Source organism: Odocoileus virginianus, chromosome 12 (assembly GCF_023699985.2).
Source record: "Odocoileus virginianus isolate 20LAN1187 ecotype Illinois chromosome 12, Ovbor_1.2, whole genome shotgun sequence".
Taxonomy (NCBI): Eukaryota; Metazoa; Chordata; class Mammalia; order Artiodactyla; family Cervidae; genus Odocoileus; species Odocoileus virginianus.
In genome coordinates, this window is record NC_069685.1 from 47,321,077 (window position 1) to 47,340,347 (window position 19,271).

At 51.2% G+C, this 19,271-nt stretch overlaps 1 protein-coding gene across 2 annotated transcripts in view; it reads right to left on the reverse strand.

The window, feature by feature from the left end:
- The window catches only part of AACS (acetoacetyl-CoA synthetase), a 52,947-nt gene extending 35,183 nt beyond the window's left edge, over nucleotides 1-17,764 (reverse strand). For both annotated transcript variants that reach the window (XM_070475085.1, XM_020883527.2), the window contains exons 1-5: nucleotides 17,460-17,764; nucleotides 9,978-10,081; nucleotides 8,476-8,596; nucleotides 6,849-6,962; nucleotides 1,768-1,865 (exon numbers count right to left, since the gene is read on the reverse strand). In XM_070475085.1, coding sequence (XP_070331186.1) covers nucleotides 1,768-1,865; nucleotides 6,849-6,962; nucleotides 8,476-8,596; nucleotides 9,978-10,081; nucleotides 17,460-17,592 — 570 coding nt within the window. In that variant the 5' untranslated portion in view covers nucleotides 17,593-17,764. The remainder of the gene's footprint in view (nucleotides 1-1,767; nucleotides 1,866-6,848; nucleotides 6,963-8,475; nucleotides 8,597-9,977; nucleotides 10,082-17,459) is intronic.
- Nucleotides 17,765-19,271: the final 1,507 nt, after the last annotated feature.

Consider the following 19,271-nt stretch of genomic DNA (forward strand, 5'->3'; position numbering starts at 1 on the left):
TGCTCCAGGCTTCCATGTTACAGAGGCACATCTGTCCCTCCTCTGCGTGGTGCAGGGGAAAATAAGAAGTACCGTGAAATCTTTTCCAGAAGAGCAAGCCTCAGGACAGACATCGGTGTCAAGCTCACACCCAAAATGCCTGGCCCATGGACCAGGCACATGGGTCACAGAGCAAGGCTGGAAAAGCGCCATCACTGCATCTATTGTCCAAGTGTATCAACCCTCCCACACCAATCATGGCCCCACACGGTCTACAGTTGTTTCATGAGACTCTCTCTTTCCACTGCCCCTGCCTCACACATGAGGATAAACAACTCGCCTAGGGATGTACAGTCCGCCAAGCCAGGCCAGCCCTTAGCCCCTGGGCTGCTCTGACAGATGCCCAGAGCTGGGGCCATGCCTAGGGCGAAAGAAGAGCAGTCTGCGAAGATGCCCACCATGTCCTCTAACAGGGCACTGTCCTCGTGGCTCTGCAACCAGGAGAGGTCCCTGATCGGGAAGTGGGGAGTCCCAGGAAGTCTTGCTCGACTTCCTTCCTTCCCCGTGTGGGGCTCAGCTTCCTGCCCCTGCCTGGGTCACTCTACAGCTGGTGCCCACCTTGCTCCGGGGTACCCTCCAGGTTTAAAGGAATAAAAAGGCTCAACCCGCTCCCACATAGGGTGCAAAGCTCAGGCCCAAAGTAAGAGATGAGGGCTTCCCTGGTGGTCCAGTGGTTAAGAATCCACCTGGTAATGCAGGGGACACCGATTTGCTCCCTGGTCTGCGAAAATCCCCCACGCCACAGACCAACAAAGCCCGTGCGCTGCAACTATTGCACCTGCGCACCTACAGCCCGTGCTCCACAACAAGAGGAGCCACCGAAATGAGAAGCCTGCTCACAGCAACCAAGAGTAGCCCCCACTCACTGCAACTAGAGAAAGCCCTCACGTGGCAACGAAGACCCAGCGCAGTCAAACACAAATAAATAATTTTAAAAACACTTTTTAAAAAGTAAGAGATCAGAAGTGGCAATGTTGGAGGCCTTGGAGGAACTTCGGTGAGCAAATCTGGAAAACACTCTGCAGAGAATAAATATCCTGCAAAGGATAAACTTCATGTGGGCATGAGGTCACCAGAGCAGCCATCGGGCACTTCTTACTGGATGCTCAGAAGACTGCCCATCATATGTAACGCACACCAATGTAGCCAATACACACGGCTGGACGTGAGGAACAGTAAAGGAAGGAAGGAAGAATCATTTACTTATAGACTTAAGAGAAGATTTGGCTCTGGACTCTACCGATGGCGCAGTGGTTAAGACTCCACCTGCTAATGCATGGGTCACAGGTTCGATCCCTGGTCCAGGAATATCCCTCATGCTGTGGAGCAACTTAGCTCATGCACCTCAGCTACTGAGCCCACATAGTCTAGAGCCCCTACTCTGCAGCAAAAGAAGCTATTGCAATGAGAAACCTGTGCACTGCCAATAGAGTAGCAGCCCCTGCTCGCAACAACTAGAGAAAGCTCAAGAGCAGCAATGAAGACCCAGCGTGGCCAAAAGTAAGTTAATTAATTAATTAAAAAAAATATTCAGCTCCTTCTCTCCCATGAATCACAAGTCACTGGCTGGGGAGACGGGAGGTCATAGTGAAGCCGTTTTCCTCCCCATCTTGCTGGTCTCACCCTGCAGCTGCCCACATCCTGACCCAAGATATCAGGCAGAAATCACAGGGAACGATCCCCTGCAGGGGCAGCACACCCAGGGCACTTGAGGGGACCCCGACTCACATTCACGCCAAAGTCTGGGGACGTGGAACTCCAGATGGCCCCAATGCTCGCAGCCGCCAGCATGGCCTCTATGGCGTGCGCACTGTTGGGCAAGTAGCCTGTGGAGAGGACACAGGGAGAACATTTGGTCAGGGTGCGAAGATGCAGAAGACTTCCAAAAGCACCTCCTAGAGCCAGGGTGAGAGTGGAGAGGGGCTGGCTGTGAACAGCTCACAGAGTAGGGTCAGGCCCACTCCACCCACCTGGACAGCTCCTGCTCAGATGCCGCAATCACTTGCTGCCAGCCTGACCGCTTCCTGTCATCACCCCGCCAACCCACTCCAATCAGTGACCCCCACAAGATACAGTCTGGCCTCTTCTCCCTCCGCTCTGGCACTCACTCTGGGCTCAGTCACAATAGCCTGCCTTCAGTTCTTCAGTTGTTTGAAGCTCCTGCTGCCTCAGGGCCTTTGCACAGGCTGCATGAGCTGTCTAGACACTCCCACCCACACCAGCCTTCCCTACTGGGCTCACACTCATCCTTCAGCACTGAATGCAAATGAAACTCCCACAGGGAAGCCTTCTCTAAGGGCACTCCATGAACTCAGGTGCCCTGGCCAGTCACTCACAAAGCATGCCATATTTCTCCCTCACCAGATTTACCATAATAATCACCTAAGGAAAATCATAACTGGCAACTTATAACTGGTTCTCTTGTGAGGGCTGGGACTTTGACTGTCTTGCTCTGCTTTACCAAATGCCTTCTGTCACACCCTGCAGATCAAAGCCCTCTGGTAGGCCAGTGGGTGGATGTTTGTATGGAGGGAGGAGAGGAGAGGCTGTAGGGGAATGAATACAGAGCAGAGACGTATACAAGCCTGAAAGGGGCTCAGGCCAGTCTTCAAGCAGAAGGCTGGGCTTCTACAGTAATAGAGGCAGAGAACCTTTACAGCCAAAGAGACTATGATCGATTAGACAGATTGCCTTAAATGCTCGAGGAAAGGATCTGGGCACAGGGCACCCAGGGACACAAGGGCCATGGCCTCCCCCAAGCACGGCTCCCTGGTTACACAAAATCCCTCTCTGCTTCAGCACCCCAGGCGCCCTGGACAGCTCTCCTCCTGCTTCTCCTCCCACAGCTCTGAACTGCCTATTTGACAACGGTCGTGGGTACTTCGTTTCTATGGGTTCACCGCATCTCCCAGGCTGGGTGTCCCGGGGACACAGGTCCTACATCACTCACTCAGCAGCCAGGCTCCACCCAGCCCTGGCACATGTCAGGCCCGTTGACAGCCATCTGCTGCTGAGGAAGAGTTGGCTGTGAATGTAACTGAAGTGTCTCCACCGTGCCACTGCCTGGGGAAGGGCGAGACTCACCACCCAGGGAGGCTGTGTGACCCTGCTGGCTTTGACACACAGCCAGGAGATGCCCAATTCACAGATGAGGAAGAGTCGTGAGCAGCTCTAACTACATCCTCAAAGCTCTCCAAGCATCTCTCCATTCGAGCCCCTCTGCACTGGGTTCCTCACACTCACTTCCAGGAAGCACAGTCCTCAGTCCTAGTAACTGTCATCAGGTCAAATCAGTGCTCGAGCTGTGACACTAAGAAGTGGGAGTCGGTTACCCAGCACCAGCCTGACGCTGAGGAGCCAAGAGCACGGGAGCAGGCGTCCCCCAAAAAAGCATGGCCAAGAGATGCCCCCGTATACCCTGTTTTCTGTTTCTCCTTCTCAGAAGTATTTACTTCAAAGGGAAATTTTTTTAAATAAAAATTGGAGGGGAGAAGAATTACTGGAGGGTAGAAGAACCTCTTGAGTTCCTTTTCTAGGCAGATTAAATTGGACCAGGGAAAACCTAAGATATTGTGGTTTCAACCACAAAAATGCCTGCTCTGACCCAGTACTCTCACGCAGCCATCACTCAATAAATACTCATTCTACACCTACTGTGTGCCAGGCCCCCCACGGACTGAGGTGGGGCATGAACAGAAGACAGAGCCTCGTCCTCTAGTCCTGGAGGACAGACAGACATGTGTGTGCGCACACACACACACAAGTACTCCTGTGACTTCAGGGAGCCAGTAAGGCGACAGATGTAAATAAAGTGAGGTGAAGAGAGTGGCAGTGGATTTCTGCACAGGACGGCAGGGCCGGCGCCTGAGCAGAGACCTCAGTGAACCAGGGCGAATCCTTGGATCTACAGGGAAACACTCCATCCAGAGCTGAGACAGGCAGCAACGTGGGAGTCATGGCCCTTCCTATAGATTCCTTTCCAGTGAGCTAACACTTAGTGAGCACTTGCTCCACACCTGGCTCCATCATCCAAGAAGAAGTCTCAGGGTCCAGCCCTTTCACATGGCTTACCCCAGGGTAACGCCACTCTCTCCACAAACACACACCTGAGCGCCAACTTTCAGTGAGGCCCCGGGAGAGGGGGGATGGGTAATGGTTATACCAACATGCCCGGCGGCTTCTCCTGCTGATGCCCTGGCCTGTGGTCCTGGCCCCATGACCCCTGGGGGCGGGGAGAGCAGCCTCACAGCTGGACCCCCAGGCCTCGTGGACTTTAGAGCCAGAGGAGATCAGTGATCAAATAATCACAAAAACCAAACAGAAAATTACTTGGGTTGGCCAAAAAGTTCACTTGGGTTTTTCTGCAAGCTGCTTGGCCAATCAAATACCAATGACACATTCTCCGAAGACAGAGGATGAGATGCCGACAGAGGGTCCAATGGGGGCAACCCAGGGACTTCCCTGAGAGACACTATTCGCGGGTAGTTACAGGCCAGCGGGAGGAGGCTGGCGCCCCACAAAGGATCTGCTGGACACTTAGGAGGACAGCAGTCAGGGAGGGACTGAGGAAAGGCGAGGGTGTGAGGAGGCAGGGAAGGAAGCAAGAATGCAAGGCCTGTGCAGACCTGCCCCTGGAGGGCAGCAGGAGCTAGTCAGCTTCTGAGCAGGGGGCCGACACCCTCGGTGCCACGGGGTTGGCGCCTTGAGCAAAGTCGTGTGGCCAGAGGACAGAGAAGCTCTCTCTTTTGGTTTAAGAATGAGACCTGATGTCTGATCCTGGAAGGAACAACTTAAATGATGATCCCCAGCATCACAGCAAAAAGCACAGAGCCCCAGCTGCCTGTGGACCGGAAGTTGTCCCTGGACGCCTCCTCGTTACTGGCCGCACCCGGGATGCTGGAGGATGGGCAGGACTGAGAAGGCACTCCTGACTTCTCCACCCACGAGACACCCTGTACAACCAGCCAGGTCAGGCTCTCTGCCGCCCTGTTTAAAGATGAAGAAACTCGAGGTCCAGGGGAGGAGAAATTTCTCGTTCAAACCCACAGGCCCAAAGGCAGCACCAAATACAGAAAGCAGGCCACCTGACTCCAGGGAGCCTGGTACCCTCGAAACTGCTAAACAAATTCCCACCAGGAAGGACTACGTGGGAGAAGCCACGCTGAGTGAGGAAACCCTGGTGGGGATCCCCAGGGACAGGGTGGCCACCAGCCTGGCATGGGGAAGCTGGGACCCAGGGGCCTGCTCCTATGCTGTAGCGCCAAACAGTTACAGTCAATTGTTTAACAGATCTGTGATGAGGTGTCCCGGCCATGAAATTTCATGCCTCAGTATTAAGTAACTCAGGGAATTCCATGGCGGTCTAGTGGTTAGGACTCCACTCTTTCGCTGCTGAGGGTCCAAGTTCAAGACCTGGTCAGGGATCTAAGAATCCACAAGCAGCATGGCCCAAAAAAAATAAATAAATGAAAGTAACTCCCTGTTTAAAATAATCTCCAGAGGCCAAGTATTTTCACATACTTTATGTTAACAACCTTGTGAACTGAAGCTGTCTGCATGCATGCATGCTAAGTCGCTTCAGTTGTGTCTGACTCTTTGCAACCCTAATGGACTAGAGCCCTCCAGGCGCCTCTGTACATGGGATTCTCCAGTCAAGAATAGTGGAGTGGGTTGCCATTTCCTTCTCCCAGGGATTAAACCCGAGTCTCTTGCATCTCCTACAATGGCAGACGAGTCCTTTACTGCTAGCACCACCTGGGAAGCCCTCTCATTTAAATCAACACCCAGTTTTTTATAATGACATTCCTTCCACATTTAAAAAAAACGAATTAGTGAATTTTCTCCCCTGGACCTCGGTTTTTCATCTGGGAAACGAGCAGGTTGGCAGCACCATCCCTGACATCTGTGCGGCGGAGGAAATCAGTCAAGTAAGTCTCCACTGATAAAACTCCCTCTGCTGGGTTTTCGGGATCAGTCTACAGTCATGTCAGCATAAGCAGCGGAAATCACAGAATGGAAACTACCCTCCAACATTCCTCTGGAAAGCATCGCGTTGGAGGTGGGCAGATCCAGAAAATGCAGCAGCCAGCTTTTCCCGGCCTTGGAAGAGTCAGTGGTAAAGAACCCAAATGCCAGTGCAGGAGACACAGGAGACTCAGGTTCGATCCCTGGGTCAGGAAGATCCCTTCGAGAAGGAAAGGGCAACCCACTCCAGTATTCTTGCCTGGAAAATCCCATGGACAGAGGAGCCTGGTGGGCTACAGCCCATGGGGTCGCAGAGAGTCAGACATGACTGAGCATGCATGCAGCTGATGAACTCTCTGGCTTGTATTTCATTTAAGGACTACGTTTTGGAACCTCCCTGGCAGTCCAGTGGCTAAGACTCAGTGCTCCCAAAGCAGGGGGCCCAGGTTCAATCCCTGGTTAGGGAACTAGATTCCATGTGCCACAACTAAGAGTTTATATGCCACAATTGAAGAGCCTGTGCGTCGCAACTAAGAGTGGGCATAGTCACATAAATAAATAAAACTTTTTTTTTTTTTAAGGACCATGTTTCATTAAAAAAAAATACACAGCTGTAAACACTGGCTCCCACTCAGCATGAAGACACACTCACGCTAGGGCTGGGAGCTGAGGACCCTCACAGCCCAGCTCACTCCCGCCAGGCCATACTTTCACTGATGGTCCTTCCTGGTCTAGTTTGTGCAGCACACGTATATATAAGGCCATGAACAACCTGACCCAACTCCACTGCATTTCTTCCCAGCCACTCCCCTGTTCCCATGGTGACAGGAGCCAGAAATACCCACCAACGACCCGGTCTCCTCTTCTCACGCCCATCTTCCTCATCGCTGCTGCAAACAAAGCCACCTGTTGCCGCAACTCTTCAAAAGTCACCTTCACGATCTCCTCCTTGCCTTCCCCTGGGAAGAGCAAAGGGACAGGTCATCCATGGACTGTCCTAAAAAGAGAGGCTCTGATCTTCAAAAAAGACACATGTACCCCAATGTGCATAGCAGCTCCGTTTACAATAGCCAGGACATGGATGCAAACTGGATGTCCATCGACTCATGAATGTATAAAGAAGATGTGGTACATATACACAATGAAATAGTACTCTGCCATAAAAAAGAAAAAATTTGAGTCAGTTCCAGTGAGGTGGATGAACCTAAAGCCTGTTATACATTGTGAAATAAGTCAGAAAAACAAATATACTATATTAATACATATATGTGGAATCTAAAAAAATGATATTGATGAACCTATTGGCAGGGAAGGAAAGGAGATGCAGATGTAGAGAATGGACTTGTGGACACAGTGGGGAAGCAAGAGAGTGAGGCAAGTGGAAAAGGTAGCATCAACATACATACACTTTCAGGTGTGAGATGGACAGCTGGTGAGAAGTCTGCTGTGTGGCACAGGGAGGCCAGTCCGGCACTGTGATCACCTGGAGGGGTGGGCTGGGGTGAGGGGAGGGAGGCGGGAAGGAAGGGGATGTATGTAGAATCATGGCTGATTTGTGTTATCGTATTGCAGAAACCAACACGATATGGTAAAAAAAAAAAAAATTAATTTAAAAAAACAAAAAAAGGTTCTAGGGAATTCCCTGGTGGTCCAGTGGTTAGGGCTCCATGATTCCACTGAAGGGGGCTTGGGTCTGATCCCTGGTTAGGGAACTAAGATCCCACACTCCACACAACCAAAAAACAAAATAAATTTTTCAAAAAAGAGAGAGATTCTGAGTCACAGACATAGATGAAACTCACACCTATACAAATACAGGTTAGAAAACATGCCTGGGAGACGTTACACAGATGCAGGGAATGCAAACAAGATACAGATTTACCAAACGTTACGGAAAAGAAAGGCTGTGGGAAAGGGCACCTCTGAGACACACACTCAGAATCTGCCATTAAAAAATTTCTATTAGCAATGCTTTTATAAAGTGAAGAATTCTTTGATTTGGTTGTGATTTTTTAGATAAAATTATATAACTTTCCAAGGGCTGGGGGAGGAAAAGGGGAAATCAATGTTTAGTGGGTACAGAGTCTCAGTGAAAAAGTTCCAGAGATCTACTGCATGGCAGTGTGAATATACTTAACACCATTGAATTGGACCCTCAAAAAATGGTTAAGGTGGTAAAGTTACTATTTTGTGTTCTCATCACACATGTGTATACACACACACACACACACACACACACACAAAATCCAAAGGTGCCAAGATACTGTTTGGAAATATCAAATATCAGATTCTAAATGCTTCAGAGACGGCACTTTCCTGGCGGCCCAATGGTTAGAACTCCATGCTTCCAGTGCAGAGGGCCAGGGTTTGATCCCTGGTCCAGGAACTAAGATCTCTGGTGTAGCCAAAAAATTAAAACAAAACAAAAAATACACAATAAGAGAGGAAAACCAAGCAGCTGCTGGGACTCACGTGCGACGTAAAGGGCCACTCTGTCGTTCTCTTTGTGCTGCAGGAGGTTTTCTGCATAGTTGAGGCGACTGCCTTTGAACCACTCAGGCACGTCGGCGATCCCTTTGGATGTGTCCACGACCTACAGGGCCAACAGCAAACCAAGACACACATGCACGAGAGGGTAACATCAAGGATGCATACAAGTGACTCTGTGTCCCAGGAAGCCAGCTAACCAACTGGCCCAAAGCGACGCTAGATCGTTTTACAGACTGAATGCTGACCTGGCCCAAAGGCTGGAAACTGAAAACAGAAATGAACGCAGTACTGTGTACCTAACAGTTGCTGAGAGATAACGCTTAAGAGCGTTCTCACCAGGAAAAAAAAAAAAGTAACTGCGAGGCGCTGGCTGTGTCAATTATCTTGGAAATCATTCCACAAGGTGCGTGTGTATGTATGTATGTGTGTGTGTGTATATATATATATATATATATATAAACTCATCACATGTACACTTGAAATACATAATTATATAGAGCAATTATTCCTCACTAACGTTAAAAAAAATTAACACCAAGGGAAAACACCATCCCCACTAATTTACTCTTTCAACAATTATTAAGCCCCTACTTGATGAGAGAAAGTAAATAAGACAGACATAGCAGCTGCTCAATGTTCCAGGTACAACTGGGAGCAAAGAAACCAGGGGGTCAAAGTGCAGGGCCTACCTGACCCTCCCACCACACTTTTCAGAAAGCAGGATGCCTGCCTCCATCCTCAGGGGCTGGAACCTTGGTTTTCTTCCCCAAGTGCCTACAGATGAACCTTTCAGAATGGCTCACCTCACAATCAAACAAACAACACAACAAATGATACTTTGAATAACAGAACTCCTAGTCTCTCGATATTTATTGAGGATAAAGATCTGGGAAAAAGGAACCTTTAAAATCCAGGTTAGGGACTTCCCTGGTGGTGCAGTGGTTAAGACCCTGAGCTTCCTCTGCAGGGGGCACAGGTTCAATCCCTGGTCAGGGAACTAAGATCCCACACGCTGCACCGCCAAAAATAAAATAAAATCCAGTTTAACAACAAAAATGATAGTTTTAAAAAACAATTGTGTGAATGCGTGTAGCATCACTGAATGTATACTTTTAAATGGATAAAATGGTAAATTTTGTGTTATGTGTATTTTACCACAACTCTAACAATTGTTAATAAAATAAAAACAAAGCAATGCCCTACTCTTAGGATCACTCAGAGTGCCAAGACAGGGCCTGGGATCCATGCTCACTGGGGGGGCTCCAAGTCCACAGAGTACCCATGAGGTCCTCGACCCCAAAACAATCCCTCAACAATTCTCTGAAGCAATGACTTTTTCCCACTGTTGTGAGGATTTAAAATAAGACAGGATTTAGTCTTCCCCCAGATTAACATTTCATTTTGAATCATAACCACAAGCCCCCCAAATTAATGATTTTGCAACATAACCACAAAAAGAATGTGTAAGCGAAATCTCTACTTACCTCATCATACATGCGTGAGAAGACAATTCCACTGAATTTCCAGAATTCCGCCCAGAAGTCTGAATACGACTCAACTGACCAATGATACAGGTCATCATAATTTTCTGGAAAATAAAGACATACAGCTCAGATAAATCCTGGGAGGAAACTCAGTTCAATGATAAGATGGGAGTTACATGTGTCTGAAGGCTTCAAAGGCATCTGATGAGAAAGGATCTTGGGAGAGCAGGGGACCTTAGTCTTTATTGAAGCAAACCCACCACTGCTAGTCCCCAAAAGGAACCAAAGCAATGAGGCAGCTGAGTTTTTGTCTTAGCCAGCATGCCTGAGACCATGGACTCTGGACCCAGAAGGCCTAGGTTCAAACCCCGACTTGGCCATTTGTTAGCTGTGAGGCTTCAGGCAAGCTCTGAAAGTGCTATGTCTCTGTTTCCCCATCTGTAAAATGGAAATGATTAATAATAACCTGCTTCACAGGGCAAATATGAGGATTTCAATGAGCCCAGGTATAAAATGCTTAGGGGCTTCCCACATGGTGCTAGTGGTAAAGAGTCCACCTGCCAATGCTGGAGATGCACATTCGGTCCCTGGGTCGGGAAGATTCCCTGGAGGAGGGCATGGCAACTCACTCCAGTACTGCTGCCTGGAGAATCCCATGGACAGAGGAAGCTGGCAACCTATAGTCCATAGAGTCATAAAGAATCGGACATGACTAAAATGACCTAGCACATTATTATACTATACAAACTCAGAAAACCTATGTTCAATAGATTTGAAAGTTCAGTCCAAAACTGGAAGCCTGCCAATGACTCTTTACACCAAGACAACGCTATGGGGATTTTTTTGTATTATTTATTTATTTTGATTTCTGAGTAAGCGCTACATTCACAGGATTCAAAATTACAAAGTAAATAAAAGATTACATGGTTTAAAAAAAAAAAAAAAAGCCTCCCTCTCTCTAACCCCCACAACCCTCTAACTTTTCTGGTCCACAGGTAACCAGTGAAAGAGATTTTTTTGGGTGTGACTTTGCAGATTTTATGCATCAGCAAATACATCCCTCTGCCTCCCACTTTTACACAAATGGAGGCACATTCTTCTCAGCAGGTTCTAATCCTGGGACCACAGGAAAGTCCTGTCCCCTCTTTGGGCTTTTTTAATCTCAGTATGTTTTCAACAGGACTTAAAATTGATCCACTGGTGCTCCCAGGGATGATAACAGTTCAGCAGGAAGCTGACTAACATGTCAAGTTCTCTCATTCCATCACTCAACTACAGTTTTCATCATCCTCACTGGGGGGTCATCCAGAGGATGAGACATAGTGATCCCTGCCCTTAGCAGTGTCCCTCCTCCATGTGGCATCCAGGAATTTTTTTTTTTAAGAGTTTTTTTTTTTTTTTTTGCTGCACCGCATCTTAGTTACGGCCTGTGGGATCTAGTACCCTGACCAGGGATCAAACCTGAGCCCCCTGCATTGGAAGCTCAGTCCTAGCCACTGGACCACCAGGGAAGTCCCAGCATCCAGTATTTGTTCTCAGTCATGCTGGACATGGGAGCCAGAGGAAGACAGCAATCGCTGAGAGCCAGGGCGGCAGGGGCTGGGGGCTAGGACCAGGGAGGAAGCCAAGAGCCCAAACCACGGGGCATCTCTGGCAGCAGAGATTGGGACAAAGTGGGAAGAGTCAGCACAGCCGTGATGAGGGGAGAGGGGGGTCTTAGAGCTCTGAGTTGAAGAAAGAGAAGCTGGTTTCCCAACAGTGATGCCTGCCCTTCTTCCAAACCCTACAAGAGAACCTCCCCCAAGCCCTGCCCTATATCTACTCAAGCCAGGAGCTACAGGCCAGGTCGACCACGCTGACAGGGAAAGACACCAGGAATGGTGCATCTGGAAGCCTGGAGCCAGCCCTGACTCTCAACATGGTGCCTGGGGACCTCAGGTGGCCCATGCTGTCTCTCTGGGACTGTTTCTCTCGAGTGTCATCTGGAAACTGGCTGGAGACGGCCCCGGGTCCTCCCATGACAGCGCAGGGTTAACCTGCCCCCCCTGGGGCCGGGCTGGATGACTGGCTTCGAACCCCAGCTCTTGTCACTTACTAGACAGCAACCCTGGGCTGGCTGCTTCACCTCTCTGAGCCTCAGCATCCTCACCTGTGACACGGGGACAATGGCAGAGAGCACGCTGCTCAGACACTGGCTTCAGGGCCGACCACCCGTGTGCAAGTCCTGTCACTCTCTAAACTGGCTGATGTCATCCAAGTCATTAATCTTCTCTGGGCCTCCGTCTCTACCTTAAGATAATGGTACTTATCATGGGGTCACTGCAAGGACCGCGTGAGTCAAAGCAGAGAATGCACTAAGAACAGTGCTTGTCAGAGAGGAGGGCCCAAACATGTGACCCTGAGCATCACTCGTGACACATCACTCGTGGCCTCCTGACCGCACCGCATGGGCTCAGACAAGGAGACAGGGGTAAACAAGCATGTGTTCGCAGGAGCCTACTGCCATGCTCCCCGCCAAGGGAAGCAGTGCCAGGCCCAGGGCACTTCTCTGGCAGCAAAGCCTCTGGAAGGCCTGGAGGAAACTGCACTAGACAAACAGGACCTGCAGGTCCTCCCTCTCCCAGGCTTTTTTTTTTTTAAATCACCTTGGTCCTCAGAAATTGCAAAGAGCTCTGGCACCAAAACCTGCCCCAGGCTGACAAAAGAGATGGAGCAGGAGCTTGAAACACAGGCCTCCCCTGAAGACCTTGAGAGCCCATAACAAACTGCATCCTCAACAGTATCTAGCAGGGTGGAGAAATGTAACCAGCCTGCCAACCCAGGAGCTAGAAGTTACAAGGTATCTCAACTTCACGAGGACCCATGGAGAAGTGGGTGGAGTGTGTGCCCAAATTCTCCCACTGCCCACAACTCTCCAGAAAAGCAGGGACTCTGGGGTTTCTGTTCGCACACATACACCCCAACCTGGGCTCAGAGGCTGCAATCCAGACACATGGGTGACCAATCACAGGCACGTCTCATTCAGTCTGCACGATGCTCAGAAAGAAACAGAACCAGCTGATACTAAATTTGGGTTTCCGAATGAAAGTCAGAATTTCTGACTTCTCCCGAGAAGAGAGGGTATCTTGATTGTGGGAGCCGGCCAACAGGTGTCCCCTCCCTGCCCCCGGCTGAGCTGGGCTGATCTGAAGAACCAACCAGCTGTTACAGAAATGACCGAGTGCCTTGTGAGGCTGGGTCAGAAGGTCATAGGACACTGCAGTTCTTGCTGTCATGATCATCTGCTCTGCAAGAAGCCAGTGGCCACGTTGGCAGGACACTCAAGCAGTCCTAGGTGGCAAGTAAAGGAGGCCCCCTGCCCACAACAAGCAATGACTCACTGCCACACGAGCCAGCCCCTGAATAGTGTGGCTGCTAGTCTCGGTCCAGCCTTCAGATGAGAACAGATAGATGCAGCCTCAGGAGACCCAGAGCTAGAACTGTCCAACTAAGCCCCTCCCAGAAGCCTGGCCCATGGAAACTGAGAGATACTAAATAACTACTGTCATTTTACATCACTAAGTCCTGGGGTGATTCGCAGAGAAGCAACAGGTAGCAGTCACACAACATGGTGACAAACAGCTAAAGCAGGTAACAGCTGGCCACCCAGCCCTTCACACACTTGCGAGAGGCAACCTGATACTGCAGTTCAGGGCACTGACTCCAGCCCTACTGCTCACAGCTGTGAGACCTCAGCCAAGACTCTGACCCTCCAGTTTCTCAGCTGGGAAACTTGATGAAAGCCCCATCTATCTGGCCAGGTTACTGAGGATTAAGTTCGTTAATCCATGTAAAGTTCCCAAATGAGGCCTGGCATGTAGGAAGGGCTCACTAAACATTCACTGTTTATTAATATCACCTGCCTGGTCCCTGCAGACATCTGAGTTTGTAAGCCCCGCCTGCAGCTTCACCTCCCCACCTGTGAGAATGCTGACCCGCCTACACCTTTCACATCTCAGCTCAAGGTCCTGTCAGCCCCCTTTAGCAGCATCCTAATAGCCCCAGAGCTCAGAAGGTGGGCGGCACATGCCCCTATACCCGCTGCTCAGCACTGCTACCTTTGTGAGAGCCTTCTCCCCACTAGGACACTTGAGCTGTTTGAGAATGGAGACCAAGCCTTCTTTGTGTTGGCCAGTTTTCCCCCAGATGCTGGCATGCAGAGACGAGTTGCAGTTTGTGATGTAAAGACGCTTGGCCCAGTACTCCAGAACAGCGTGTACTGGGACTTTCCTGGTGGTCCAGTGGCTAAAGGCTCCGGGCTCCCAATGCAAGGGGGCAGAGTCTGACTGCTGGTCAAGGAACTAGATCCCACCTGCTGCAACACAGATCAAAGACCCCATGTGCTGCAGCTAAAAGACCTAGCACAGTCAAATAAACATATATATTTTTTAATGGCTGTGTATAAAAAGCAAAAAGTAATGTGTACCATAAAGCTGGTGGCACTCCCCTAATGACTGAGAGCTGGTACATGTAGTATGCCCCCTGGGGCCTTGCAAACAAGGCCAAGTGTCATAGGCCGGGGCTGCAGGCCACCCCCAAGGTCTAGGTGGGCATGCTGTGGATTCCCAGATGAACTCTGCTGGAAGCCATGACAAGGGCCAACCAACCTACGGTTCTGGTCCTGGAAGAGACTGCATAGTTCCAGGGAGGCCCTGCCCCTCCAAAACACAAGGATAGAATCCTCCCGCTGACAGTGGTCTTGGGGGAGCTGGGGAATGCCCCCCCATTCATCCCATCTCAGGGTTGCAGTAGGGCTGAGCCAGCCCGTGAGGACACATACCTTGCTCTCTCCCTGCATCCAGACAAGAGCATTGCTCGGTGCTGCCTACCAGCCACACACCAGCCACTGCTGATGGCACAGACAACACAAGTTCAAGGGGTGCTGTCTTTAAGCAAATAAAAAGGCTCACAAATAGGGGATTCCCTAGTGGTCCAGTGGGTAGGACTCCATACTTCCACTGCAGGGGGCACAGGTTCAATCCCTGGTCAGGGAACGAAGATCCCGCATGCCTCACAGACCAAAAAAAAAACATGCTCACAAGTAAACGAAAAAGCAAGACAGGTTAAAAGTCCAAATTATATGCAATTGGAGACAGAGGAAAAGAAAGTGGTCAAAGAGAATAATCAGAGAAGACAGCATTTGAGTTGGCTCCTAAAGCAAAGCCCAAAATGTCCAGGGCCAGGCCTGTGGAAAGGAGAGAAGGCAGGGTGGGTTGACCATCAAGAGTAGAAGAGGAGGAAGAGAAAAAAAAAAAAAGGTCTAAAGCACTCCCAGACCAAGAGAGGAGCCCCACTCAGCTCAGCTGATGCCACCTGTGGGGACACGAACCCATCATCACGGGCTGGTGGGTTTATCAAAGAAGCTGGAACTCTTGCTTTTCCTATGCAGTCTCTCAAGGAGACTGCAACTCAGTGTGAGAAGCTCAAACTAAGTCTGCAGGTTCACCCTCGCCAGCAGGCCACCAGTCCCAGCCTTGAAGGGCAGACAGGAGTTGGGCAGGCAGTCCAGGGGCAACTGGTGCCTGCCAGTGTCTGCTCAGCCACCCCCACTGGCCAGGTGTGGCAGAGCGCTCAGCCTGATCGCCCTCACGCCCACCCAATGATGTTGGTCCTCTCATTATGCCCATTTTACAGATGAGGAAACCAAGGCTCAGGAGATCCGGTGACTTCTCTCTGACCACACAACCAGTAAGTGGCAGAGCTAGTTCAGAATCCCGACAGTCGGATGACAGCTCAGCCTCACGCATCTCACAAGACTGCCCTTCTGTGAAATCATTTTGTAAAGTGTCAGGGAGAACAGCTGGCAGAAGAAAAAAGACATGGAATCAAGGCAAGGAAACACAAAAGGAGGATGTGGTTCCACTCCTGGCTCTTGGTGGGAATCAGGTCTGTGCCCCAGGGAGTTTCCTGGCGGTCCAGTGGTTGGGACTCCGTGCTCTCACTGCCGAGGGCCCAGGTTCAACCCCTGGTGGGGGAACTAAGATCCCAGAAGCCATGCGGTATAACCAAAAAGAAACAACTCTGCCCCCCAGTCCAACACACATTAACTTACCAACTGTTACCTGGAAAGAAGGCCTGGAGAGTAATAAGCCACACCTGTCTCTAGGGAGCAGGCAGCCGGGAGAGGGAGGGAGCTGGGTGAGCAAGGGAAGGGGCTACCTGTGGATGCTCTGATGCCCACCGCGCTGTGGAGGACACGGAAGCTGCCAGGCGGCAGGATGTGCAAATCCACGGCCAACAAGGAGCCATTGTGAGCCTCAGGGCCCAGGTGTGACCAACCAGACCTTCCTGTCAAGGCTGCTCAGACAAAGCCCGCAGGCAGCAGGTACAGAAGAGCAGAGAAGCAGGAAGGAGGAAAACCAGCCAGTGTTCACGGAAGAGGAAACCAGGGCCCCCAGGGAGATGCGGGCACTGGCGTGGGAAGGGGACCAGGCTGGAAGGCAGACAACCCAAGTCTCCATTCCTGCGGGGGCTCCCTGAGGACAGTGATGCCACCAACAGAAACAGGAGTCCCTGTAGCCAGCAGAGGGGCGAGAAGAGGGGGAAAGGGTCACAATGAGATGAAAATCGCTGAAGGGAGGATGCAGGAAGTAGGTGGACAGACAGGTAGAGAGCTGGGGAGAAGCTTCTGATTCAGAAAAGGGCCATCTCACCCAGGTGGGTCCTGAGAACAGGGAGGGAGCTGGAAGGGGGGTCCTGGGCTAGGTTTGGTTTGGGGCTGGGAGTGTTAACACGAAAGGGAAAGGAATTCCACCCCAATCCCAGAGACAGCCTCCTGCCTGAGCATCATCCATCTCCTCGATGCCCAGAATCCAGGCTGGCCTCTAGCAGTGTCAGCCTGGAGGGGTGGGGGGAGGGGGCACCGTGATAGGTCAGCAGCAGGTAATGTGGCTGGCAAGTGACCCACCCTTCAACAGAAGGGAAGAGCTAAGGGTCAAAGAAGACCTGGGTCAGAGAGACAGATGAGACTGGGGATGGGAGGGTAAGACTCCAGGGAGCACTCCTCACAGGCAGGAATGCCTAACAAGGGATCACTCGGTCCACTGGGGTTCCAAGACCAGAGGGGCTACCCTACCAGGGAGATGGATACTGCAGAGAAGAGGAGACTGGTCCCCTGAAAAGAGAGGAAGTGACACCCCGCACAGACACGCGGGCAAAACCCCACAGTCAGAAGATGTCCCACCCTCTAGGGAGGGGGCGCCCCTGTCCAGTGGCTCCTCCAACCCCCAAAGGCGGGAAGATGAAAATCAGGAGACCATTCTAACAACTAAGAGGGGCCCTGACCCCAAAGTCCAGGAAAAGGGGGCTCCCGGGACTCCAGGAGGAGTGTCTCTCTGCCAAGTGGTCCCTCGGACGGCCAAGGGAGGAGCCCGATTTCTGGAAGCCCCTGGTCCAGCCAAGAGGCGGCCGGGGAGCCCCCCGGGACGCGCGCCCCGCACTCACCCAGTGCCAGGCCGCAGGCGGCGCCCACGGCCGCCCGGAAGCGGTCCATCTGCGTGTTCCTCTTGCTGTCAGGCTCCCACATCACCTGGCACTCCAGGATCTCCTCCCGCCCGGTCCGCGGTGCCTTGGACATGGCTGCGGCGGGGAAGGCCGGGGCTGTGCGGGGGACCGGGACTGGGCTGGGGACCGAGCCGGCGGCGGCAGCAGAGGCCGGGGAGCTGGACCTCCGGTGAGCGGCGAGGCAGAAGTGGAGCAACTGCACGCGGAGCAGCCGCCCCGCCCGGACTCCCAGCGAGCCCCGCCCCCCGAAGCCCCCGCCCCCCAAAGCCCCCGCGCTTCGAAGGTACCGCCTCTCCCGAATGTAACCTTCCGCGGGCGCCGCGCCTCGAAAAGGAGTGCCGCCGCCGCTCCGGGACTACAACCCGCGCGCGCCCACCAGGTGGTGCTGCGCAGGCGCGTTGGGCTGGGCTCCCCAGCCTCACCTGGAGCGCGAGGGGGTTAAACCAGGGCCCGAAGTGGAGGTAGAGACCGCAGGCTGGTTCATGTGTTCTTTCGTTCACGATTGATTTTTTTTTTTTTTTTTTTTTGGTCCTACCCGTATTTACCGAGCGCCTGCCGGGTACCGGGCACTGTGCAGGCTTTGCAGACACATCACCGAGGGAAGCGTAATTCCTGCCCTCAGTCAACAAGAGATAAGGGGGTGGGGGACAGGTGTGGGGAGGAGCGGGGTCAATCAACAAATACATTATATAAATGTCATATATAGTATAATACGTACAATAAAAAACAGTTTACCAATGAGTATCATACATAAAAAATAGTAATATAATATTAATCACGTAATAAAAGGTAATAAGTGCTATGAAAAATCAGGGAAGGGTAGAAAACATGGGAGGAGTGTTTCTATTTGAAAAAGGTTGTCAGGAAAGGTCCCATTAAACAGGTTATTATATCAATAACTTGAGGTAGGAGTGAGCTACTTAGTAACCTGGAGGAAAGTTTCCAGGCCGAGGGAACAGCAGGTGCTAAGGTCCTGAGGCAGGAGAGGGTTGGATGTGGTTCGTGAACTAGCTGAGAGGCCAGTGTCTTTTCACTTGAGACCTAGAGTAGAAGACAAGGTCAATGAAGGAAGAGCAGAAGCTCAGGTGGGTTCCTGGAGACCAATGACGATTTTGGCTTTTACCTGGGGTGACACGAGACCATTGAAAGGTTGTGAGCAGAAGGACATACTCTGACTGTCATAGGAGTCTGGCTGCAGCATTGAGAATAGTCTTCAGGAAGCAAGGGTATAAGCAGGAGGACTGATTAAGGTGATGTTTCAAGAGATGATGATTGCTATGGAGATGGAGAGGAAACTGCCATAGGATCTTTTTTTTTTTTTTTTTACTGCGCTGGGCCTTCGTTGCTGCCCGTGGGCCCTTTCTAGCATGTAATCTTTTCACTTCAGTGGTTTCTCTTGTGGAGCACAGGCCCCAGGGTGTGTGGGCTTCAGTAGTTGTGGTGCACCGGCCTAGTTGCCCAGCAAGGGGATCCTGCCCTCCCACCACCACCTGCTTTGGAACTCATGTCCCCTGAATTGCAAGGCAGGCCCTCAACCACTGGACTACCAGGGAAACCTGTGGTGGGAGTTATTTTGAAGTTTCATTTGCTGTACTCTTACTGCACCTTGGCACTGTTCTGGGGACATTCCCATATTCCTCATTATTTATTCTGACAACAACCCAGTCAGCTTCTCCCAAGTAACAGTTTTTTGCAGTGCTGGCATTTTAGGAAGCAACCCCCTCCCTCCACCACTTAATCTTAAATAGCTCC